Source organism: Sebastes umbrosus, chromosome 18, assembly GCF_015220745.1.
Source record: "Sebastes umbrosus isolate fSebUmb1 chromosome 18, fSebUmb1.pri, whole genome shotgun sequence".
NCBI classification, from domain to species: domain Eukaryota; kingdom Metazoa; phylum Chordata; class Actinopteri; order Perciformes; family Sebastidae; genus Sebastes; species Sebastes umbrosus.
Window position 1 is genome coordinate 21,615,564 of NC_051286.1, and position 25,453 is coordinate 21,641,016.

The 25,453-nt window shown below is 40.4% G+C and overlaps 1 protein-coding gene and 1 long non-coding RNA gene across 6 annotated transcripts; one reads left to right on the plus strand and one right to left on the minus strand.

Annotated features, from left to right (window-relative positions):
- Positions 1-5,353: 5,353 nt before the first annotated feature.
- gtf2a1 (general transcription factor IIA, 1) lies at positions 5,354-18,720 on the minus strand. 5 transcript variants are annotated; one of them, XM_037750082.1, is made up of 11 exons: positions 18,474-18,720; positions 16,721-16,822; positions 15,321-15,510; positions 13,680-13,744; positions 12,749-12,824; positions 12,282-12,424; positions 10,367-10,471; positions 9,626-9,739; positions 9,380-9,589; positions 8,188-8,277; positions 5,354-6,815 (listed from the first exon to the last, which is right to left on the minus strand). In XM_037750082.1, exons 1-11 carry the CDS (start codon positions 18,501-18,503, stop codon positions 6,708-6,710), a joined length of 1,233 nt encoding a protein of 410 aa, XP_037606010.1. In that variant the 5' UTR covers positions 18,504-18,720; the 3' UTR covers positions 5,354-6,707. The 5 variants fall into 5 exon arrangements, with proteins under 5 accessions (XP_037606010.1, XP_037606007.1, XP_037606006.1 ...); XM_037750079.1 differs by having other exon boundaries at positions 9,380-9,739; positions 12,300-12,424; XM_037750078.1 differs by having other exon boundaries at positions 9,380-9,739.
- LOC119476663 lies at positions 13,603-25,451 on the plus strand. The gene is made up of 3 exons (XR_005204062.1): positions 13,603-13,616; positions 13,647-13,651; positions 25,195-25,451. It is a non-coding gene; the product is annotated as an uncharacterized LOC119476663 (long non-coding RNA).
- Positions 25,452-25,453: the final 2 nt, after the last annotated feature.

Genomic DNA, 25,453 nt, shown 5'->3' on the forward strand with positions numbered 1-25,453 from the left:
AGGTATGATAATCACAAATATATACTGTTAAAGCCTTGCCTCTCCTTTGGAATGTCATGGTTGTTTTTCTAGCATGAACGTGATATTTTTCCATCCTCTTACGGAAACAAGTGACTTATACAATCAGCAGAGATAGCTTTGCCTTCGCCGGGAGAGCTTAAAGCAAACACAGCTGAGACACGTGTGAGCTGCACCGCTGTAACTTGTGCGTTATTGAGCCATTATGAGTTAAAGGACACCCTCTGCCAATGGCAGCTTAACATCTGGTTAGCATTTCATCTGCTGGGTGACATTTTTTTCAAGGAAATATACAGATGAACAGGAGGGGGGGATTTCCAGGAAAGAGGGATCATTTCAGAGCTTTTTTAATTTTGCTCACTAAATCGCCGTGAAGATATTTGACCAGACTGCTGGACAGTTTGTTTCAGTATGGAAACTATAGTACAACATTCTCAACTCTATACAACTCTTGCACATTCTCAAAGCATCAGTGAGATGAAACCTCAAAACTGGAAGGACTTGTAGATTTAAAGTTGAAAAAAATGAAGAGTGGCATCTGCTCACTGTGTTCCAGACTTGACTCGCGCTGTAAATTCCTAACAGACTAACAGGACATCATTTTCAGCCGAATGTTTTCCACAGCTCCGTTGTCCATCTCCTCCAATCACCCATTTACAACAATTGCCTTTCAAATGCTAAGCACACCGAGCTGGAGCATGATGTGCCTGGCTGCATTTGTGAGGGGCCTCCTCCCTTCCACTGCCAGTTAATGTTAACGCACATCTCATACTTGTTTCACGAGTGTGCGCATGTCAAGTTTGATCAAAATCACTGCACATTTGCGTGGGTGACTGGGCGAACACGAAGAGACTGGGGGTGGTGACATACCTGCTTTCTGAAACTATACCTCCACTTAGGATTCATGGAATTTTCAAGTGTTTTCTCAAAGCCATCGGGATTATCATACAAAATATCAGAGATTATATCAGAGAAGCCAACAGACAGAAAGGGCCAAACGAACCGATCGAGACTTGGACTAGATTTATTTTAACATTCTTCACGTAGCTGGTTCTCAGGCCCGCCTGATCATTCCTCTGCCGGTATTTCAAATAAACCCATCGGCGAGCCGCTCCTCAAATAAGCAGGACAGGACCCGACGATGCACCTCGCTAACACCAGATTATGTTGCTAAACTCAAATACAGTGGGAAAAGGATCATGAGAAAGGACTGAACAGAGAAACTGGTTTCCAGAATAGCCTCGGCCGATCGGAGGAGGTCAGAGTCTTCAAGTATCCGTCCAGCTCTTGTTGCAGGGAACATAAAATCCCTCCATTTATGACGTCCTTCCTTACGTTATTCCATGGGCCAGTGGGCATGGACGGTCCTCTTGAAGAGTCAAGTTTCTCTCTCACAGAAAACTCTTGAATGACTACTAGAGTGAACCACAGAGTTGAAGTCAGTGAAAACATTTGTCCCTGTGTTGTTCTGAAAGTGGTTCTACTCATCAACCAGAAAATTTAGGTCAAGAGTTTTATATTTTCTACTGTCACCAAACATTTTACCATGACATACGGTTGATCCGTGAACCATCCATGCAGGCAGGCAAGCTTTGGGACGACATTCCCTCTCTCTGACGGAAACCGTCAGAAACCGTAACGTTTCGTAACTATGTTTTTGCTTATCACGGGGAGGGGATGTGCAAAGGTTCACAGTATTATGATTAAAAAATATATGCAATATACAGGGAAAGCAAAATAAAAAAAAAAAAACGTACCTCCATGCTTCTGTAGTGGCATTTCCTTTTTTGTAAACATCTTGTTTTTAACTCTGACGTTTATGAGCTGCTTGATTTTTGCAACAGTCCCTGCATGATATACAACACTTATTAATCAAATGAACACGTCTACTGTTTTCTAGAAGGCTAGATTTGATCCTAAAGAAAGGACCAAAACTGTTTGCTGCGCTCAAAGTTCAAATTATTTTGACTTGGACCTTGGTTGCCGCTGACCTTTCAAAGCGCAACCAATGAGATTACAGCTGTGTGTGAAGAGCCACTTTTTGATGACGCATACCTGCTTTGCCTTTGCAAGTGTGTGCGCCCTACCTTGTAGTGACGAAGAGCAAATGTCTTATCATCTGAAGGCAGCTTAAGGCATTCGTAGTGTGGCACTTTGTGCATAAAAAAGTGACAGAGGTAGTTGTGTGAAGAACAAAAAAATAGCATTACAGAAAAACATGCTTACTTCATCACCTGCTCAGCCGCTCTGTGAAATGGGCACGCTTGTCTGATGTTGGAAAGGAGGATTCAGACTCTGTTTGACCATTCAACCAACACTTCAGTTGGAGCCTACTGGCACCTTGACTTGACAAAATCACAGTAGACTTTAAAGAGAACACAACTTCACTTGGACTTTTTTTTTTTTTGCCCTTTGACTTGAAATTAACACCAAAGATTAAAATGTACCTCTTAAGACAGTGAGCGAATCAACTTTTTCCACAACAGTCATTTTGAATTGTCCTAGGAAAATCACCGGTGTTACTAATATCATTAACGATGGCTCTGTTCTATTCCTGTCCCATTAAGTCATGACAGTGAGCCAGCATGCACAATACCAGGACCCTGAGACTGAAGTAGCTACATGGAATTCAACAATGGAGGAAAACCAGGAAAGGAGGAATCTCCATTAGGAATTAATAGAGGCTCTTTGTTCCAAAGAGCTTCGCAGACTACGATAAACTCAACACGCCACAGCCAACAGGCCTGGCTACCACATTCCACTGAAACCTACAAACTCTACTTTGCCATGCAGCTGATTGGCAGTCACTGTCAGTTAGGTGGTAAGCAGAGAAAGCAATAGAGTCTAAGCTAGACATCTCCAGGGCCTCATTATAGGCCTCATTCGCCAGCAGCACAGATTCTTACGTCTGAGTGCCCAGTAGTAGCAAGAGGGCCCACTTCATCAGAAGCAGCCAGGGATACATTCCACCTCCACTAGGTCTGTTCAGGACTGAATAAGTCTTTGTGAAGCGTGATATATTGTAGAAGTGACAGCTTGCCTCAAATCCATTTACAATCACAGGCAGAAATCTTCATGTAGTTTCTGATTCGGCTTTAATCCCAGACAGCACCACACCTTTATCTCATAATTACCCACAAGGAAATACACAGGGATTGTATCAGTTTGGATAGGAATTAGAGGAAAGGCAGGGAGAACGCCCACTGCTGTGCATACCCTGACATCAATCCAGACACTGGATTATACGGCTCGAAAAGTGGAATTGAAGACAGGCCGAGGCAGATTCTGGGACTCACATGTACATGCAGCATCAGATGTAGTAAGGAAGTGATTTCCAACCACGGCTCCACCACAGGGGGCTACTTCTGCAGTTGCCAGGATATGTGGAAAATTTAGAGTAATTCAACTAATTTGAAAAAATGTAACTTTAAAGGTTTGATTAAAGAATATATACCCATATTGAGTCAGCTATAACACTTGAACGCAACGTGTTGCGTTTGAGCATGTGGTTGGCAAGCGTGGAGAAAAGTGAAACTGTTAGCTAAAGTAATGGATGAATTGTTACAATAGTTAGCAAAAAGTAATGGATAAACTGTTTAAATAAACAGCTACAAGTAATGGATACACTGTTGAAGTAGTAAGCTAAAAGCAAAGTGGTAGAAATTGCTAACAATGGATAAATTGTTACAATAGTAAGCTAAATGTAATGGATAAATTGTTTACATAAATAGCAACAAGTAACGGCAGTTGAAATAGTAAGCTAAAAGCAAAGTGATTGAAATTGCCAAACATAATGGATCAATTATAATAGTTAGCTAAAAGTAATGGACATATTGTTAAAATAATTAGCTAAACGTAATGGATAAATTACAATAATTAGCTAAACGTAATGGATAAATTACAATAATTAGCTAAACGTAATGGACAAATTGTTCAAATAATTAGCTAAACGTAATGGATAAATTACAATAATTAGCTAAACGTAATGGTCAAATTGTTAAAATAATTAGCTAAACGTAATGGACAAATTGTTTAAATAAACAGCTACAAGTAATGGATACACTGTTGAAGTAGTAGGCTAAAAGCTAAGTGGTTGAAATTGCTAACAGTAATGGATAAATTGTTACAATAGTTGGCTAAAAGTAGTGGATAAATTGTTACAATAGTTAGCTAAAAGTAATGGATACATTGTTACAATAGTTAGCTAAAAGTAATGGATGAATTGTTAAAATTGTTTACAAGAAATTTAACAATTTTACAAGAAAATTGTAAAATTTTCTATTTTTTGCGAAACACAACTTATTGCATTGAAAGTACAATCTTCTGAGTTTTGTTCCAAACTTGATTTAATTATAAAAAAAATCAAATGAATAATATGAACAATACATTTCCGTAATCATCTGAACAGCAGTTAGAACACACACACAACAAAACAATCAGAAAGCAGAGAATGCATTTTTTACAGACATCCTTTTCAAAAGCTCATCTATCATTTCTTAATATCGGAAAACTGAAATAAAGTTAAAAAGGCACACGCAACAGCCGACGATAAGGAAAACCTAAAATGATTAAGCAACTGCGAGCTGATTATTTCCTTTGATTGTAACAAATAACCATGGGGAGCTACCGAATGCTGTCCTGAAAGTCCAAGATTTCTCTGTGTGATGTTTTATTCAGTGTTCTACTTGAAATATGATGGAAACCGTTGTCGGTACATTTATTTATTTGAGGAGGTTGATCGGCTATTAATAGAGTTGATTCAAAAGTGACGGCCTTTTTATGGCCACTTTGTGTTCCATGTACATACATTAAAATAGTTTTTGTATTTTTAGTCTGTGGGAAAATAGAAAATTTATTTTATTCCCATTAGATCATTAGATGTATTGGAAAATATAAGAAGACAATCTTATTTTTCATTTCTTGGTTCTATATTTGTTACCTTATCGGTGCTTCCTTGGTATTAATGAGGTTTCTTTAAAAACATACATACTCTTTAAAGCCAACCATCAACCAAATCGACACAACAGTCAAAAAACACGTACTTTATTTCAAATTGCTGCAACAGGGGCACTAAAAACAAACTGCAGAGAAACACACGCCCCCCCACCCCTACCCACCCCCCCGAGTTAAACTCACTTCGATAGAAAATATTCTCATTTAAAAGTCATGAATAAAATAAAAGCACAGGAGAACATATGGTGGACGAAATGATTTGGAACACAGCGTTATGTAGCTTTGTCCAACCAACAGAGAGAAAAAAAGGAACACTTATTAGATTATAAGAGCACAGTTTGGTGCGGCTTTCCAACCTTTCAAAAAATAGAACGATTTATGAATTTTCAGGAATAAATAAAAAAAAAAAGAATAAAAAAAAAAAAAAATCAGAAATAAGACATCGCCCTGTCCCCATCGAAAAAAAAAAAAAAAATTTAAATTAAAAACGTTATTTTACTGTTTCAACTAATATGAGATTATGGTGTGTTCGAGAAAAATAAACTAATACATTTCCAGAGAAAAAGCGGTGACGACACACATCAATCAACACACACACACACACACACTTGAACACACTCACCACATGCCTGTACAGTCAGTCACTGTCTCACACACTCACTCACTCACACACACACACACACACTGACAGACAGAAGAGAGCACGCTGTGGCTATTGATTAACTTTGACTGATTTCACAACACATTGATAAACTGACAGTGCAAATTTTCAGACGGCTGCAGGGAACTAAAATAAGAGCAAAGAAGATACACCAACAGGACAAACTTTCAGACATTTTGTACAATTCTTAAATGAATTCAGTGTTGGATCTGTTCTTCCTTTTTTTTTGTTTTTAGTTTTTGGATAAAGATGGAATGAAGCTCCAGAGAAGCCGATGAGGAAAATAACAGCATTTTTGGATTGAGCACTCATTAGAAGATTAAAATAATGCCTTTTAACAACTATTAGTTATTTTAGAATTAATATTATTTTACCTTCGTCTTAACCCTTCATCAAACACATTTAAAAAAAAAAAAGTTTAAAACAATAACAGGTTGTTAACTACATAAAACACTCTGGAGCACCATTTTCATGAACACGAATTGAGACAGAATTGCGATCCACGAACAAAAGATTAGAAGCCAAAAGTTGATTCTGGGCGATTCTAAAGGCAGCGATCTCGACTGGTGGCACTAAGTTTGGACTTAAATGTAGACACGAGTCAATCCAGTCAATCGACTACAGTGCATCACGAAGGTGTTTCTCATCTACGGGGTTATAATGAATGACCTCTGACCCTCCCGTGGTCAGGTCACCCTGGTCCACTACACCTGTACGATGTGAAATGCTTACTTTCCAATGTATGTGAATTCTCTCAGGAAAAACGTAGAGAAGCCTGGAAGAAGCGAAAAAAAAAAAAAAAGGATGAAGAACGCTCTGTTCGCAGGCTTTCCCTTCCCCTGTAGGTTTCTCATCCCGCAAGGCTAGTCGAGTGTTTTTGACGATACCCTGGTTTCACGGTACCTCACAGTCCTTTGGGTTTGTCAGAGTTCTCAAAGACTCAGAAGAAGTTTCCTGAAATTAATCCAGTCACAGGATATGGAAGGATATTGAAGTGTCTGCTAACTGGATAGAAGGAGTTACAGAGTTCCTGCTCCTGTTGCTTTGTCTGTTTTTTTTTGTTTTTTTCTCTACCTCACCATTCGGCATCCCCAATGGCTTTGGAGAAGACATAGTCTCTCCCATTCAGATTCATGATCCCGTCCTTCAGGTGGAATTTCCATTTGTTCTTACTTCTGTGAATCTGAGTAGTAAAGAGAAGAAACTTAAAGCTGTGGGCGTAAAGAACAGAGGGACACAGTTTCATCTTACAGTGGACACGGTCTCTAATGTCTTTAGCCCATGCACACAGAAGACTCACCCAGACGCATTAAAAGAAAGGTTGGTTAATGCTGAGAAACTAGCAGTACGTTAGATTTTAACCAGAATTACCGCCTCGCAGTAGCCTGCAGCCGCCGACCAGTGAAGTGGTGGTTTACATCCATGTCTGTCCAAAATGTCATCACTTCATCATTTTATCATGTAAGACATTTGTGTGAAATTGTCATAATTAGCATATGAGTTCTATCTATTGTAGTTCTTGAGTTATGGCCAAAAATGTGTTTTGTGAGGTCACGGTGACCTTTGACCACCAAAATCTAATCAGTTCATCTTGAATCCAAGTGGACGTTTGTGCCAAATCTGAAGAAATTCGCTCAAGGGATTCCCAAGATATCACAAGAATGGGATTGATGTGAGGTCTCAGTGACCTTTGACCTCCAAAATCTAATCAGTTCATCTTTGATTCCAAGTGGATGTTCGTGGCAAATTCGAAGAAATTCCCTCCAGGCGTTCCTGAGATATTGCGTTCACGAGAATGGACCGCACCGACGTACGAACGTATGTACGAACTAGGGATGCTAATTTTGACTTTTCATTTAACCGATAACCGACACTTGTTAACCGACTACTAACCGTCAACCAACAAGATTGGTGCGTCTAATGCAGCGGTGCACCAGCTGCAGTGTATGAGCAAAACAAACAACTGAGTCCCCAGTTCACCCGTCCGGGAGAGTTACTGTAGAAGCCAGGGTGCTGCGTGTACTGTCGAGGACACATGCAGCCACTTTAGCCTTTAACTTTTAGTTTAGCAGGTTGTCAGCTGTGTGTCTGCCTAGTGTAACGATACTCTGTCTGTATAATAGCGCGTGTGCCGACAAACCGTGTGTGTGATTGTGCTACTTTCACAGCTGAAGCGTTGCCGGTGGCTTCGTGCTCGCAATTGTCACACATACACGGTCTGTCAGCCCGGCATAACTTTAGCGAGTGTCCGACAGACAATTGGTGAGTGTGGGGTTGTCGGTGGCATTATAGCTGTGATAGCAATGGCAGTGTGTTTACAGATTATTTGTCGGTGAATAAATGCTACAACTCCGCACAAGCGAACTTGTCGGTTAGATGAACTGAAATTATTATTAAACAAATTATTTACAGATGTAAAAAACCACCATGTTCTAGTGTAAATTCTCCATCAAGAGATACAAGGGAATTAGAAGTTTAGCACTTGAATATCAATCCATGCAGGTTGATTGAGTTTTGTTGTGCCATATTCTCTCACAGAATAGATCATCTCTTACCTTGTCATACTGGCACACCACTACATTCTCTGTATCAAACAGCTCCTGGTCCTCCTCATCACTGACATCATCACCACTGTTCAGCGGCTCCTGACGAGGAAACAGAACCAACAAGTTGAACAACATTATATAGTTATGGTGCAAAATCTTTTGAAACTGTATTTCTGATCTTTACGACATTAAAACATGAAGAGCGGCCGGGTTAAATATCTCATTGATTAAATTATAGAAGAAACAAAACTAGTAAATTATCTATATTTATTATCTGGAGAAAAAACGATAGCATTATACTGTATAACAGAACTTTGTCCTTGACAGGAGAAAACATCATCTAGATCAGTGGTTTCCAACCTGGGCTCATAATAGCACACTTACTGGATACTTTATACAAAAGCCTGTATATAAAACTATTTAAAAAGATAGATTTTTTTGCTATTTCGTAGGCCACATTCTGTTTAAACCTGTTATTTGTGCTCAGTTGCAGATGAAGATTTGACTACACTAATATTATTAGTATTATACTGGTAGAATTAGATTCCAGCATTTCCAGAGCGTTAAGTCAAAAAGTAAAAATGAATTGAAAAAAGAAAAAAATCGATGTAATCATTTCCAAAATTCACAAAATGTTTTTCATCTAACAAAATATTCTGGTTCAATCCACATTTGTTGGCATTTAGCCTTTCAAAAACAACATTTTCACTGTAGTCAAAAACCCATTTGCTCTCCCGCTTGCACCATAAATTACATTTATTTAACCCCAATAACAAAAAATGTAACACTATTATAGTAAATTAATTAAGCTGCTACAAAAAAAAGGATCACATTATGTATCTGCATTCGCGTGGCTGATCCATCAAGACGTCATCACTTAATTTATGTTGACGAGTTTTAACAAAAGAAAGACCCACTCACTTAATATATTGAATCACCATATTCAAATTGAGGATTTTGTTTGAGGATTTGTAATGTTTTTTAGGGTGATGACCTCAGAAAATATGGGGCGGGGTGCTCTGCATTTTTTAAATACAAGTAGGAGGGGCTTCAAGGAAAATAGTTTGGTGGATCACTGATATAGATGATATTGCTTTCTGGCAGTTGAACTTCAAACACTGACACACTAACAGCAATTCTAACTATTTCTGCTGAGCCTGACAATATCCAACACTGCAGTTTGGGTTCCCCTGGTGCTCACCTCTTCGACCTGCCCGTCCTCTCCCCCATCCTTGTCCTTCTCCTCCTCGTCATCTTCATCATACTCCTCCTCCTCATCCTCGTCCTCTTCCGAGGAGGTGTCTCCGGCGCCGTCCACCTGCTGCATCATGGGAGGCTGCTGGGCCTGGGGCTGGGATTGAGCCTGGGCTTGCTGCTGGGCTTGTGCCTGGGCTTGTGCCTGGGCTTGTGCCTGGGCTTGTGCCTGGGCTTGTGCCTGAGCTTGTGCCTGGGCGACCTGTGGTGCAGCTGCACCCTGGGCCTGCTGGGCCTGGAGCTGCCGGACCAGAGCCGCTGTTGCTGCCTGACCGGGCTGCGGCGCCGTACCTGCTGCCTGCATCACCTAACGGAGTAAGGGCACCGGAACAGAAAACAGTGATTGTTAAGTAAGGAGTTTATATATATGGAAAAAAAACTGATTTAAATCAAGCTTCCTGTCTAACATTGTGCATGCTAAGGATAATATTAATAGAGCTGCAATGATTAATCGATTAGTTGTCAACTATTAAATTAATCGCCAACTATTTTGATAATCGAGTAATCAAGTAATTTTTAAGAATAAAGCTTCTTAAATGTGAATATTTTCTGGTTTCTTTACTTCTCTATGACAGTAAACTGAATATCTTTGAGTTGTGGACAAAACAAGACATTTGAGGACGTCATCTTGGGCTTTGGGAAACACCGATCGGAATTTTAAAGGTCAAACAACAAATCGATTAATCGAGAAAATAATAGACAGATTAACTGACAATGAAAATAATCGTTAGTTGCAGCCCCAAATATTAACACCCCCCATCGTACTTTAGTCCAAAATAGACACAGATGTTGATCAATAATATGACAAAACAAAAAAAAGGCAGGAGACATGGTGGGAAAACAGAAGCACGTTTCAGACAAATCTCCTAAGTGCACGGCAAATTTCCAGAAAAGAGCAATTAAATTGGTAATGAAGGAATGAAGAAGTGCTGACCTGCGTGTTTCCTTGGACTTTGTTTCCTGAAGCCAAGACAATCTGCTGCGGCTGGATGATGACTCCTGTTTGCTGGGGCATGCCTCCCTGCAGAGGAGCCAGGACCTGGACAGACGGCAAAGAAGAAGTCACATTTTGCAAAAGCTCTGGGATAAATATTAAGAGTTTTGTCTTTGGAGACATGTGAGGGAATTACATGTTAAAATGTCAAAAGTTATTCTATTTAAAGGTGCTATTGATAACATTGATAACATTCAGCCACTAGATGTTGCATTCTCCCTCCCCCGTTCCATTGCATTTACTAACTTACAAGTTGTTGCCAGGCACTTAGCGTCATTCTCAGCCATTTATCCATTTTTTATTAACAGACGACCCAGAGATATCACGTCATACCAACGCCGTTTCACTATTGGCTCACAAGCCTTGTTAGAAGAGGGAACCGAACGTCGGATATCTTCCACAAAGAAACAAAACTAGGGATGCATCGATCCAACTTTTTCAGTCCAGATACCGATAGCGCTACCTGGGCTTTGGGTATCAGCCGATACCGAGTACCGATCTGATACCAGTGTTTAATAATAAGCTGTATGCCTCACTGTGTGGAAGTGACTGGGATCATTCTTTATTATTTTGATTCAGTATCGGCCCGATATCCGATCCCGTATCGGTGTTATTGTAGGAGCCAAAGTGTGTTTTTAACCTGTCGTTTATTATTAGCATTGTTATTATTTGTTTAGGCTGCATACGTTCTTTTGGTTATCATCATTTCCGTAAATTGGGACAGGGGTGTGGTTTCACCTACTTTTACCTGTTCACTTGGACCGCAGGAGTTAGACAAAGAGGGTGAGATAGGCTTGGACATTAACATTTTGTTGACAGTCACGTCACTTTACATTTAGTTATTCCAGTTAGTCTTATTGTTTGTAAGTCCTTTCATTTAATAAACAGTAAAACGCACATGGACTTTTTGGAATGAGTCACAGTAAAGAGCCTACTTCAGCCTCTTAGGGGCTTTTTAATTGATGGCAGTCGCTACAATATCCCTAAACAAAACATTCATTTTCAAATGATTAATTCACAGTTGAAATTATTTCATTTTAGGAAAAGCCATACTTTTATTCTGCACCTTTCTAAAGGCTCTGCAGGTGTATTATTTAAAAAATATATATATTTGTCTACATCAAAATGTTATCAATAAGACCTTCAAACCTCAATTAACTTATTGTAATTGTAAGTTTTGTTGAAAAGCAGGGAAAGCAGGAGTTTGGCTCATCATGTAATGATGCATTTTACTATTGCTGGTTCATTTGGAGAAGTCAATAATATAAAAAGGTCACGGATAATGTTTCTTAGGGGGAAAAGATGACGTTTGAGTGGTCAAGTGTCCTTATTTTTTTTATTTTTTTTTTTAAAGTTATTTTTTAGGGTGATTTTTAAGCATTTTATTGATAGGACAGTGGATAGAGTGTTGGAAAGGGGGAGAGAGAGAAGTGACATGCGGAAAGGACCACAGGCCGGATTCGAACCCGGGTCCACCGCTGCTAGGACTGAGCCTTGGCATTTACATGGGCGCTCGCTCTACCGACTGAGCTAACCAGCCGCCCAAGTGTCCTTATTTTTCGGAATGTATGTTTTTCATGGCATATTTCAAGTTCCTATTTTCATAAGTTGGTTCTTCCACTGCTTCGACGCCAGAGGACCCACGGCTATGTAGCCAAACAGCTTACTTGTCATGGACTGATTAGACGCACGATGTCAATTACTATACACTATGTGCTGTTGATTGTTGTGCTGTTGATTGTTGTTCTGAAGACCACAGATAAACAAGATACATGCAGCCATGTTGCACTTCCAGCCACTTTGTTTTTCATTTTCAACAGTTTTATCTCCGTTTACAAAAGTGAGGTGCTCCTACCTGTCTAATGGGGCATACCTGCTGTATGACCGGTGCCTGCACGCCACCAGGCTGCATCTGCTGCTGCAGCAGGATCTGCTGCTGGGGCTGCTGGATGATGTACTGAGCCCCATTAGGGGCACGGACCACCTGCAGGATCTGACCTGAGAGACCGCAAAACAGAGGAGACGTGAGTGGTGTTAGAGTGCACGCATCTAGGAATTACCTTAAAAGGGACAGTTCACGCCAAAATCAAGGGGGGGATGTGGCAATTTTCGAAAAATAATCGACTAATTCACAGTGATTTTCTAAATAGTATTTTTGCTAGGAATGCACATCCCTAATCTAGATTGATAAACAGCACCACAGGTGAGAGGAAGAATATATATTTTTTCATTTTGGGGAGAACTGTCCCTTTAATTTGGCAATTTGAATATCTAAGTATTTCTTCACAATTTGATGCACAGATAAACTTTAGAGTGTTTCACCTTGGCTGGTGATGAGCTGTTGGTATGGGGTGACCCCTGAGGGCAAAGCGAGGGTTGCTGCGGTAGCTGCTGCACTCTAGAGGAGGAAATGAGAACACACACACGAGGGAATGAAACAAGCCAGTCAGGTACACACTCACTTGCACACACACAAACGGTGAGTCCACAGGCAAAAAGTTATACCCGATATATTTCCTAAAGCAGGATCTCAAGGTTCAAGAATGTGGAAAACAAGACTGTTTAAGGATGTCAAGTTGTAAATGATCTATAGGGGGTTTTTAAAATACACACCAGGTACAAAGAGGTATTTATGGATTAAGTGTTAAGTACATTTCTCTGGAGAGACTTTCTCTGGAGAAGGTTAGAAATGTTCAAGTGAAGCTTAAACAAAGTGTTTGAGAATTAAGACAAAAAAAAAACAGAGTACTAATACAGCACAGATGCAAGCCTTGACACCAACAGATGGCTCGCTGAACACAAGTGTTGTTGAGAGAGAGAAGTACAAAAGGGAAGGGAAGTGTTAACATGCCATTGTGCGAAATTAAAATTGATGAAGGCAAAAGTGTGCTTGTCAGTGTGTGTGAGACCCAACAGGAGCATGTAAGAGGATGTATTATCCCCAGCTTAATCTCCACTGTAATCGAGGCTACTAGACGACTCTCTGAAGGTCCTTCCTCTCCTCTACTCTCTTGCTTTCCCTATCCTTCTGCCCCTCCATCTGTCTGCTGCTACACCCGTCTGAGGAAAAAGCCTGCAGAGACGCATTGAGATCCTCTTCTACTGTTTGGCTGGCTGCAAAGTATGTGCGTGGGCAACTATTTCCTTTCTCTCAATAAAACTACATTACGCTAACAGAGTGCTGCAGTACGTAAGGGAGTCACCGTAACTCTGTATACAGTGGAAGTCGGCGATTGTTACATTATCTACTTACCATCCCCGTTGCACTCATGTGCTGTAGAATCTTGGAATCCTGAACAATGACTTGCTGCTGGGGAGCTGTGGAGAGACACATGTTTAAGTCATACCATAATATGTGCACGAAAACTGATTATAATATCCTGAAAGGAAAATGATTAAACAGAGAAAAAAAGATCAGATTTGGTCAAGTCATTTTATCTACTACTGATTCTTAAAGCTACAGTTTTAATAAAAATAACTTTTTGTCATAATTGCTCAAACTGTCACTATATCCTGACAGTGAACATGAATGAGACAGATAATCTGGTTCCACTGCCTCCTTTTAGTGCTCCTTAAGGCCCTGACAAACCAAGCCGACGGTCAGCCGACGGACAGTTTGGGGTCGTCGGTGAGTGTCCGTCGTCTTATTTTTTGCGGTGTGTCCCGCACTGTCGGCTCTAGTCTGCCTGTATCCAAGTTTTTTTGGCCGATTCAGCATCTTGAACAACTTTTTGGTCGAGACAAAGGCGACGTGAGGCGACTCAACAGGCAGCCTTCGTCGCCGCTAGTTCTCCGATATCGGCTTGGTGTGTCCCCAGCTTTAGGCTGCATTCACACAGGATCCTTTGGAAAACACAAGTACTCCCATTCATTTTGAAAGGGTTTAGTGCTTTAGGGGAGGGTGCCAAAAAAACACGGGGCCTGCGGTGGAAGAGTAGAAACGGAATCAACTTTTGGAGAAAACGCAACCCGACGTCACGCTGCAGCGGCCAATCACATAACCAGCAATCCAGAGCTGTACAACCCAGCCATGAGGGAACAAAAGACGTTAATTGTTGTGCAGTTAATGGGCCATTAGGGAGACTCCCAGACCGCCACAGAACCCTGCGGCGAATCGCCGCAACACATGATCTGGTGTGAATGCAGCTTAATGACATTTGCAAGATTCCGCCGTGCTGAAAAGGAAAACGACCTGTCAGAGCCGAGCAGTCTCTAAAACAGCTGTTCATCACTGCTCGTGAGTTCCTCTCACTTCACAAGGTTCAAGATTCAACTCCATTCTGTTACTGTCATTCCTATTTCTCTCCTCAAATGTTTTCAGAAACATATTTCAGTGTGCTGTTTATCTGCAAAATGAGAAAGTTTGTTCCGGTCGGTTTTGGCTCAACTGTTTTCAACATGGCGGGCAGGTCACAAACTTTCTCATTTTACAGCTAAACAGTAAAATATGTTTGTGAAAACATGTGAGGAGAGAAATAGGCATTACAGTAACAGAATATTGACTGATATTAGTTTGACAGCTTGATCGGAGTTCACCAGCTACATGAGCAGTGATTGACAGCTGCTTTAGAGACTCATCTCTGATTGGTTGTTTTTCTTAGGGTGCGGTAGAATCTTGCAAATGCCAATTAGGAGCACTAAAAGAGGGCACCTATTTTTTTATTTTTATACAGATTATCTGTCTCATGTACTACTGTCAGGATATAATGACAGTTTGAGCAAATATGACAAAAAGTTATTTTTATTACAGTTACCATTTTCAGTAGGAAGGCTGTATACGACTTGTCTAAATGGACATTTTTGTGGTGTGTAGAACCAAAATCACAGATGTTAGATGCATTCATAGCTAGTTGTTGTTTACCAGGGCGTTGTGGTAGTGACAGCGCTGACCAACCTTGCGTCTGCTGAGGGGGCAGGATGACTTGCTGGGTCTGCGCTGGCTGGGTCACCTGCTGGACTTGTTGGACCTGCTGGACCTGCTGCTGGACCTGCTGCTGCTGCTGCTGAGCGGCCTGCAGGGCTGCCTGCTCCTCGGTGTGGAAGCCCTCCACTGCCTTCGACTGCAACAGTTTGTTTTCCCATAGCTGAAGCATCAGGAGGAAGAAAGAGGCCTTCTATGAGTTTTAACAGTATTTTGTGAGGTATCAGTTTCATTGCGACAATAAATCCATCACAGATATATATACTGTACACACAGTATATAAACTTATTTAAAAATGAGTAGCTATTTTGGGGATACATTATTATTACATACTTAAATATATATTTAAAAACAAAACAAAAAAAATAATTTGAATCAGGGATGCACCGATACCGGATCAGATATTAGGCCAATACTGACTGAAATAGCTGGATCGGATATCGGTGACAACGGGGCCGATTTATTCAATTTAATCTTATTTTTATATACTACATACATTGTACACTGTAATTTTAATTCCAGTTTAAGTTTTGACCAATTTGTTGCTGCATTAAAAAGGTTTACACTTGAATTGTAATTCCTGTTAATTTTGAAGGTTTTTTACCAAGTTGCTGGTGTACGATTTATTATTTAAAAAATAAATAACAATTCAGTAATTTTATTTCTATGTATTTATTTGTCACATTTTGTTTTACAAAGTGAGGAAACCAGTGTTTAAGTCAAGCCTGACGTTTCCATACACATAAAAGTATGATCCCAGTGACTTCCACACAGTGAGGCATACAGTTTATTAATTAAACACTGGTATCGGATCAGTACTCGATATTGTCCGACACCCAAAGCCCTGTCAATATATCCGAAAAAGTTGGATCGGTGCATCCCTGATTCGAATACTGATTTGTAGGTCGATTACCATGGCAACGGTCGAAGCATTCGGGTCAGTCCTACAACATTTAGTTATAAATAAATTAATCCTGTTCTTAATTAATTCTTCTTCTTTTTTAATTAATATATCAAAAAGCAATTATTTAGTAATGAAAAAGAACCGATAAGAGTATCGATAACAAACTGATAAGGAGTATCTTATCGATAAGAGTACTAGGATAGTATCAATAAAATCCCATACCAACCAAACGATAGCTACCCATCTCTACTGGTGTTATGAATAGGCTACAATACATTATTTTCTTTTCGTCAATCGTTCCAGACATCTGACCTTGAATAAAAATCAGAACCTCCTGATTGAGAAGCCCTGATCTAGGGAATGAAGCACACGTACGTCACCACACTTGTGCACTTCTACTAGTTCCTCTACAGTGGTTGTATGTACACAGGAACAATGATGCTGGGGGGGAGGAGGGAGGGACAGTTACCGTTTTCAGCTCCAGAAGCACTTGCTCATCCACGCCCTCGTCCAGGAACAGCTCTCGCACCTCGTTGATCACATCCTCAATCACAGACTTATATAGTTTAGGCTACGAGGAAGCACAAAGGACACAAAATAGGAAAGAGAACACATTTTCATTAGTGTTTGGTACAGAAGAAAAATATTAAAATAATAATAATAAAAAATCTGTTATAATAAATGATACCACTTGGGGCTTACTTTTTCCATACTCTATGGCACGTGGCTCTCAGAAATGTGTTTAATAGGAAGACATCAGTTACTAATAGTGCTTCACAGCTGCCATAATAACAGCAGCAAAACATTACATGTCTAACAGACCATGTTGATATTAATTAATTATATTATATAATTATTTTTTTTGCCAAATAAGCAGTATAATATGGTAATATTAGGTGTATATCAGTTGCAAACATGTAGCTCGACTCTAAAACAAATCCATGGAGATAATCCCTTGGATTAATGTAGCCCAGCCTATGTACGTCACTGTGTGGGTTGCTATGCTACTATGGGTTGCTATGCTACTCCATATGAACCATATGTCCGTTTGTCGCGACCCAACAAGGTCTATAGCTACTAGCACGTCTCCCGGGATACCGTGGCATAAATGGCGAACACGAACAGTTAATGGATACCGTTTAAAGTTCTACAACGGCCGCGTTAAAGCACCATAGCGGAACAATGTAAACGTAAAAGCGACACACAGGCCACCGCACTGCGCTGCGTTATTGTCCCTAATGTCCGCAGCAACACGGACCTCGGTGTCCCTCCTTCCCTCCCCCTCGGCCCGTCTGCCTCCTCCACTATTTAAAGCCCAGTCTGGTGTTTATATGTAGAGCCCGGTGACGTAGCGTCGAGTAGCACCTTCCCATCCCGGGTAGTCTATATTAGAGAGCCAATATGGCGGTATAAAACCAGGCAGCAGAGAAGGAGGAGGGCCAGAACAGCGGAGCGAGAGGAGACGTGACGGTGGAAGCCATTTTACGGAGAGCGGCAAAACTGTGCTCTCTCGACGTTCCCCGTACATTATGTGGCGGAATGTGAAGGATATTTTCGGTGTAATACTTTATGAATGCTCAGCTTTGACTAATGGCTTTTGTCGGTGTGGGAGAAGGACGTCATTTGTTATGAGATGGGTAAAAAGCTGTGTTTTTTGGGGGGCGGTTATATCCTAACTGCTGGTCGTGGAATGGTGGACAATGATGAGGCGGGCTGACCGTTGACGGGTTTTTTCGGCTAAAAAGAGACTTTAATCTTTCGATTAATTCGCAGTGGATGGTGGCGAGGTGCTTTGCGAACATCTGAATCTTATAAATTATGCAAATAATAAACAATTTAGCTTATATTTGTCCTTTTATAACCGACTCATCCAACACAAGCTTTTGAGCCTTATAACTATAGCAACAAGCACAGACACCAAAGAAAAATACCCATAATTCATAGCCCTATCTTTAAATTAATGTAGCCATAGTAACGTAAAGCTCCTCTTTAAGTTAGTCACTGCTCACCAAGATGGCTTTATGTCTCGAGAACAATCTAGTGTCGAAAAATGACTAAAAATGGCCGTTTTGACTGAACTAAGTCTTCATTTTATTTGATATAACAGTGAAGTGTTTGTTAAAGCAGATTCAATCAAAAAAACAGCTCGTTGACAAGCTTTTCTATCATCTTTTACCCCCATTTTCTTCCCCCGTTGACAATCCTCAGAGATTGATCCTTACCACTGGGTTCGAGTTAGCCGAGCTCGCCATTATACCGCGTAGTGTAAAAACCACACGGGAAATAGGCGAGAAACAGAGCCAAAAATGTACGAAAAACGACTTTAAAACAACTGGGAACGATACTCTAAAACAGCCGGCATTACTTTTGTAAATAAAACACAGTTTCAGCGGTCTTATTTACAATCCCGGGCTGCGACTCCCCAGCCGTCCTCCTTCCGTCGTTGTCCTGCTTTATATACTGAGCATGGAGCTGCGAGTGCGCGAGACATAGGGCAGGGTCATATCGCACATCTCGCGAGATTTTCCGTGTGGGAGCATGATGACTAATCGATACACTTGCTGCTGGGAAATGTAGTTTTAAATGTGGTAGGCGGTAAATAAATGGTGCTCAGATCGCATTAGCTTTGTAATGCTCAGTGATCTTGTTTACTGAATTAGGCCAACTGTAAATATTTTGACCCATATTAAGGAATTAATGCTGGGGGAGCCATAGTTTCCACATGGGCCACTGGTAGTTCATTGTAGATAATTTATTTAATTTTATTTATTTATTTGTTTATTTGCACATATATAAAACTGCACAAAATCCAGTCAATGAAAAAAAAAACAAGAAATGTGTCTGGAGAGGTCAAGAAGCCTTACAGGCTTATACGAAGGACTTCCCACCAACCTCAGGAGAAAAAAAAAACAATAACAAAAAAGGAAGAGAGATCTAAACTAACATAATTTTAAAAATACAACAAAAGTTAAACAACAACAAAAAGTACACAAAATGTACAGAAAAACCTAACCAAACAGTGGAAAATAATCCAATAAAAAAAATGAAATACATACAAAAAACAGTACAGAAGAAAAGAAAATATATCTAAACATATCAAAAGATAATTAGACATCATGAATTAAATGTGATGATAATTTCCTTTTAAAATGTTCTAAGGATAACGAGCTCTTGATAAAGTGTATTTTAGTGTTCCATATTTGTACACCACGATATCTGAGGGAGTAGGCTACTGGCCATGTCCAAGTGAAGATGATTAACCTGTCTAGTATTATGTGAATGAATTTGAGAATTAGATTTAAAGAAGTTGCTAAACGATGATGGTAAAGAAGAAGGCAAGAACATATATTTATATATAAACACACATATCTGTTGAATATTTATGTCATAAACTGAAAGAATGTTCAGTTTCCTGAACAGTGGAGCAGAAGCCTCCTTAGAGTTTGACAAAGTTGCCCATCTTACAAATCGTTTTGCAACAAATAAAGTTTATAAAGATTGGAGGGGTGTATTTGCCCAAACAATATCACCATAAATCAAATAGGGATAAATCATGGAATAATATAAGGTTAATATACAAGAAACATTTATGAAACTTCTTAGTTTGCTGATGATTCCTAGTGACTTCACAGTTTTATTACAAATAAAATGTATATGTTATGTATAATATAATACTGATATGGATTTAGGAGAGAATTAATTTGTTTGACAATTAAACAAATATAACCCCCAAAGGACACCTGGATTCCAGTTTAAGCTTTAATGTGCGAAGTTATAGAAGTCAATTGATTAAAACAAAAAATAATTATGCAAATTCCTGCATAATCTGATGGCATAGAGCAGAAAGAGGTTGTGTAGAAGGTAACCCACAAATTGCGAAATCTGGCAGAAACTTGCGAAAACTCTTGCAAGACTCACTGCCAAATGACCTATCCTAACCTTAACCATTCAAGGTCAATGCCTAAACATAACTATTCGAGGTCAATGCCTAACCTTAAAGCAGCAGTAGGTAGAACTTGAACAAATATGATTATAAAAAGTTATTTTTTATAAAACGTCACTATAGTGCCTGACACAGGTAATGTGAAAAAAATCATGTACCTCTGTGTCCTCTGGTGTCCTCTGTGGCCTCTGTTGGTGCTCCTAATGGCATCTGCAAGATTTCACAGACCGGAGGAAATTACAGTAACAGAATATTGATTCATGTTTGATCAGCGCTGCCTAGTCCGACCGTTTGATTGGAGTTCGCAAGTGATTGACAGCTGCCTCTGTTGAATGATCAGCCAATAGGAACGCTCTCTCTCTGAAATGACCTGTGATTGGCCAAAGTCTCCTGTCACTGGCTAGACTTTTTAAAGCCTGAAAACAGAGCCATGAGGAGGTGCAGAAGTCTAATTTTCTCTCAGAACACTTTAATTACAATATACTGAAAGGTTATTATGGAATATTTGCCCAATGATGCCAAAAATATTCTGCCTACTGCCACTTTAACTGGTCTCCATTAAGATTTTAATTTGACTCACTTTACATCCAAATGTGTATTTTGTCTTTGGCCATTTGTCTTGAAGTGGTCAGAATTCACAGAAACTAGACGCGTAGTCTGTCACCGAGTGAAAATATGTCAGGTCCACATTTTTGTTGTTATTTGTTTATACATTTGTGTAGCCTACCTAATTCAAACTTCCTTTTCCTTTCCTTTCAAATCCTCCTTTTATAGTTCAAAAGCACTTTTCATGCAGTAACATCTTGCTGCCACAAGAGTGTGATCACACCACGTAGCAGAACTCCAGTAAACAGCTCTCCTTTTCTGTTTCCATGACACACACACTCACACTCACGCACACACACACACACACACACACACACGCACACACACACACACACACACACACACACACACACACACACACAAAATCCATTCACTTTGTATAAGTGTGCAACTATTTTAATTCAATAAAGCAGAGGGTGTAAGTGAATTTTTTGGATGAGTCATAAGTTCTATTTGTTTAATCAAAAAACACACCTGTCCTGACTACCAGGGGAACATTTCCCCCAAAAAACAACAATAAAGCTTTGCAGTAAATGAGAGCTGACAAGAGAACGTTACCTCCACTTCTGTCTCCATGGAAACTTGCCTCACTGGTCATTCTGTGGATATGGATGATATAGACCGCGGGAACACAACGGCTCTCTGTGCATCAATCCACTTAGCACCTCGGCATGCCTCCTCCGAGATGGAATGTCACAACTGACTTCATTAAATTTATTGCACTGAGGGGGGAAATTAAAGGTCGACCTGACACAGATGAGAATATGCTTTTGGATTCACTTGTACCCTTTTTTCTTTGAAACAAACAAACAGAAGTGTTAGTTGTGGAAAAAGATGATTAGAGACTTGTAGTCTCAAAACTACGAGACGCGTTCGAACATAAAGCTGCGAGGCGTGTCGCCGCCACCTTTGAGTCTCGCTCTCGGTAACTGAGTAGTATGATGCCCTCTAAAGATCCAGAGAATGCACACTTTTTCTCCCCCCTCTTTCTTTGCTGTAGTTGCATAGCAACAGAGGAGCAGCTAGCTCCAGTTGTGTTGGTGGTGGGAGCGCACTGCACAGGGAGGCACTGGCTCCAGATTAAGCCTGTCTCGGCTTCAATTATGAATGGGCTTCCACTGCCACACGGCTCTGAAAATGGCACCGCTCGGATTGATAAGGCATTGAGGAACTCTTTGGTACACTTAACTCTTTTACTTCTTTCCCTGAGGGGGGGAAGCCGAGTTTGACTTTAATCAGAAGTATTGAACTTAAATGATTAGAGGAAGTAAATGAATAATTAACTGGCGGAAGAGGCATGGTTATGATAAGACCCTTGTTGATGGGAATATGTGAGGTTAATGATTGGGGTCAGTCTTGAGAGCAAATTAAAGAGTCTCCAGTCTCACAAAGCTAGCACTTTGCCAGTAAATGGGGGATAGTGTGTGTTGCATGTTGAAGTGGTGAAAAGCAGGAGGGGGATAGAAAAGGTGATATGCTTTCTTAGAAGCCTTTACTATATTTAACCCTCAATTTTGAGAGGAAAAGTGGTAATATTGCTGTTTTTTTAGCCCACATGCCTACCAGTGATGCTATGATTAAATGTGTCACGGTAGTCGACATGGGTGTTATTCTATATGATTATGTTTTTAGTGTTTGATCCATAGAGATTGTATATAAGAAGTGGATGTAGGCACCGTGACGTCACCCGTTGGTTTTTGGACTGCCGTTTTGAAGCGTTGAGTTCAGCATTTTGGTCGTCGCCTTCTTGGTTTATTGCAACCAGAAGTGACACGAGAGGGTGGAGCTAAGTACAGCCCAACGCTGAGTAAGACATTTTTAAGGCTGGCCAACACTAAAAGATTCTTCAAATCTTAACAGATTTCGAAAATGTGAGAGACCCCACACATAACGACATGTTATGATACATTTAACAGTTTTGTTCCTACAGTGTGTGGTGAGTAACGATTTGGCCAAAACAGCACACCACACAATAACAGATTCCATTCATGAACAACGAAGAGTCCCGACTAAAAAAAAACGGAAATCTCGTAAAGTCTCTCGCGATCAAGGATGGATGGAAGCAGTCATGGAGACATGTTAACTAAACACTTGCGTTGTTACAAATGAATAAGTTGTACTACTACTTTATGCTTCACGTTTTGCATTAGCTCATGTATTAGCCGCGACCGCAATGACGGCAGTGGTTGTCCTTCCGCTTCAGTCAGCTTGGTTCTCTATCGGCTATCGTTATTTCCCACGTGACTGTGTCATCGGCTGTCCTCGGGGTTCCCCACACACAACAGGATATCCGATCGTAAATATTGAACGTTTAATATTTACGATTTCAAATCGGTGCGGCCAGGATGGACATCCGAGCCGATCGGGGGATGTAAAAAACACTCTTAACGTACCTCACACCGCATGAACATCCGGACAAATAATCTTAAGAACCATCAAAAAGCTGACGATTGTCGTCTTGATTCTCGTGTAGTGTGTATCTGGCATTGGACAATCAAAATGTTACAATTAACTTTAGTGAACTGTAAACACACTGTGAAAGGGTTAAAGTTGTAAGACAAAAACACGAACAATTACCAGAGGAGTCGCCCTCTGCTGGCTATTAGAAAGAATGCAAGTTTAAGATACTTCCGCTTTGACTTCCCTTCTCAGACCCCACTGGTTTGATCCAAGTCCGTCAAAAGGAACAGCCAAACTAATCTTCTGCAACTTGTATTTTTTTTTATTATTGCAACCAACTGGAAGACAATACATCACATAAACATCATTGCAGTTTTTCAGAAAATGGAAAACAAAATAAAACAACATTTATATATTTTTTGCCACGGTATTGGACAACGTTGATATTTACATGTAGTGATGAAATAGGTCTCGAAATCATTCTTTGGCAATATGATTGCACAATAAGGAGAGAATTGAACATTTACTGAAAAAAAACAACAACACCCGGGTGCACTCTGCATCACATCTCACGGATCAATAACAGTTTTGCGTTTTGACATCTCTAACCTATGGCTTTCCAATATTCAGCTCAGACAGTCACCAAATAAAAAATAAAAACAAATAATGGCAGTATTGTAGATAATTTTGTCAGAGAGAAAAACAAAAACAGAAAATGAAAATGCGCATAAAAACAACAAATAAAAAAATGGCAACTGTATTTTTTTTCGAGCGTTTCATTGTTATGTTTGGCAGGTGTGAAACAAACACTTGTTTAAGGGGGCTTTTCAGGCAGTGAAGTATATTTCCTTTGCTTTAAAAATGTCCAAGGTATATTTTATGTGTTTTTCCAAGACTCGTAGGTCAGGAGTTCATCCTTCCTGCATGTCGCTGAGTGAGTCAGAGGGAAAAAAGGTGGTTGCTAAAGCAACGCTCTCTCCCCTCGACGTGCCTCTTGCCAGCTGAACACGTTATTAGTCACCACAACAGTGGATTGTTGCTGCAAATACAGCAGAGTGCTTGACCTGGGCCACGGGAGCACTCAGACAGATATCAGACGGGAGACGGATGGCACACAACAAGAACACTGACGGTGTCTCCTTTTAGCCTTTTTTTTTTTTTTTTCAAATATGTTGGCATGGATACCATACAAAATGCAAAGCCAGTGATGCATGCTACAGGTGGCAAAAGACTGTACCAGTGGATGGGACATGCATTTGTTTGCCTGCTTGGCTCGCTGACAATCACTCAACGTCCATTGAGGCTAAAACAAAAACCTCGTCTGACAGCTGCTACGACCAAACCCAGCTTATATTTTCTCCTGCAAAGCTGATTTTTATATGCATCACTGCAAGTGTATGTGTGGGGGGGAATTAGGGCTGACCCGAATACTTCGAAGCTTCGACCGTTGCCATGGTGATCAACCTCCCAAATCAGTATTCAAATGCTTCTTTGAAAATATATATGTAAAAACGGAGCTGCACGGTGGTGCAGTGGTTAGCACTGCTGCCTCACAGCAAGAGGGTCGTACGTTCAAACCCGGCTTGGGGGCCTTCTGTGTGGAGTGTGTATGTTTCCCGTGTTAGCGTGGGTTTGCTCCGGGTTCTCCGGTTTCCTCCCACAGGGTGCATTCATTCTTGACTCTAAATTGTGTGAATGTGAGTGTGAATGGTTGTCTGTCTCTATGTGTCAGCCCTGTGATAGTCTGGAGACTTGTCCAGGGTGTACCCCGCCTTCGCCCAATGTCAGCTGGGATCGGCTCCACCCCCCCCTGCAATCCTGAATAGGATAAGCGGTTACAGATAACGGATGGATGGAAATCCCCAAAAAGCCCATGAAATAAGGAAGAATCCCACAACATTATTCATTATTGATATTCAAAATGAATTATTATTATTTATTCTGAGACAGATATCGCTGTTTGTTGTGTGTAGAGGTGTGTGTGTGTACAGTAGTGCGGGAGATGGAGACAGGCGGCCTGCTGTGATGCGCCGCAAAGCTTTGAATACCTTCGAATGTTTCTCACCGAAGCTTCGAAGCCCAAAAAATGGTATTCAGGACAGCCCTTGGGGGAATTAATACTTTTACGCATTCCTGTTTCAGCAATAGCATGCCGAATAATGGCAGTATTTATATCACGTCTGATGCGAAAATGTCTCAAAAAGCTCACAACTGCCCTTGTGGATTTCAATCAAGTCAGTGACCCAAAATATA

What these genes read in the sequence shown, in the direction of transcription:
- gtf2a1 (XM_037750078.1), bottom strand. Translation starts at nt 18,503, where the DNA reads ATGGCGAGCTCGGCTAACTCGAACCCAGTG. An exon ending in CGGCTAACTCGAACCCAGTG is followed by an intron (nt 16,823 to 18,473) that starts GTAAGGATCAAT and finishes GCTTCCTCGTAG; the next exon opens with CCTAAACTATATAAGTCTGT. An exon ending in GCCCCCTCAGCAGACGCAAG is followed by an intron (nt 13,745 to 15,320) that starts GTTGGTCAGCGC and finishes GTCTCTCCACAG; the next exon opens with CTCCCCAGCAGCAAGTCATT.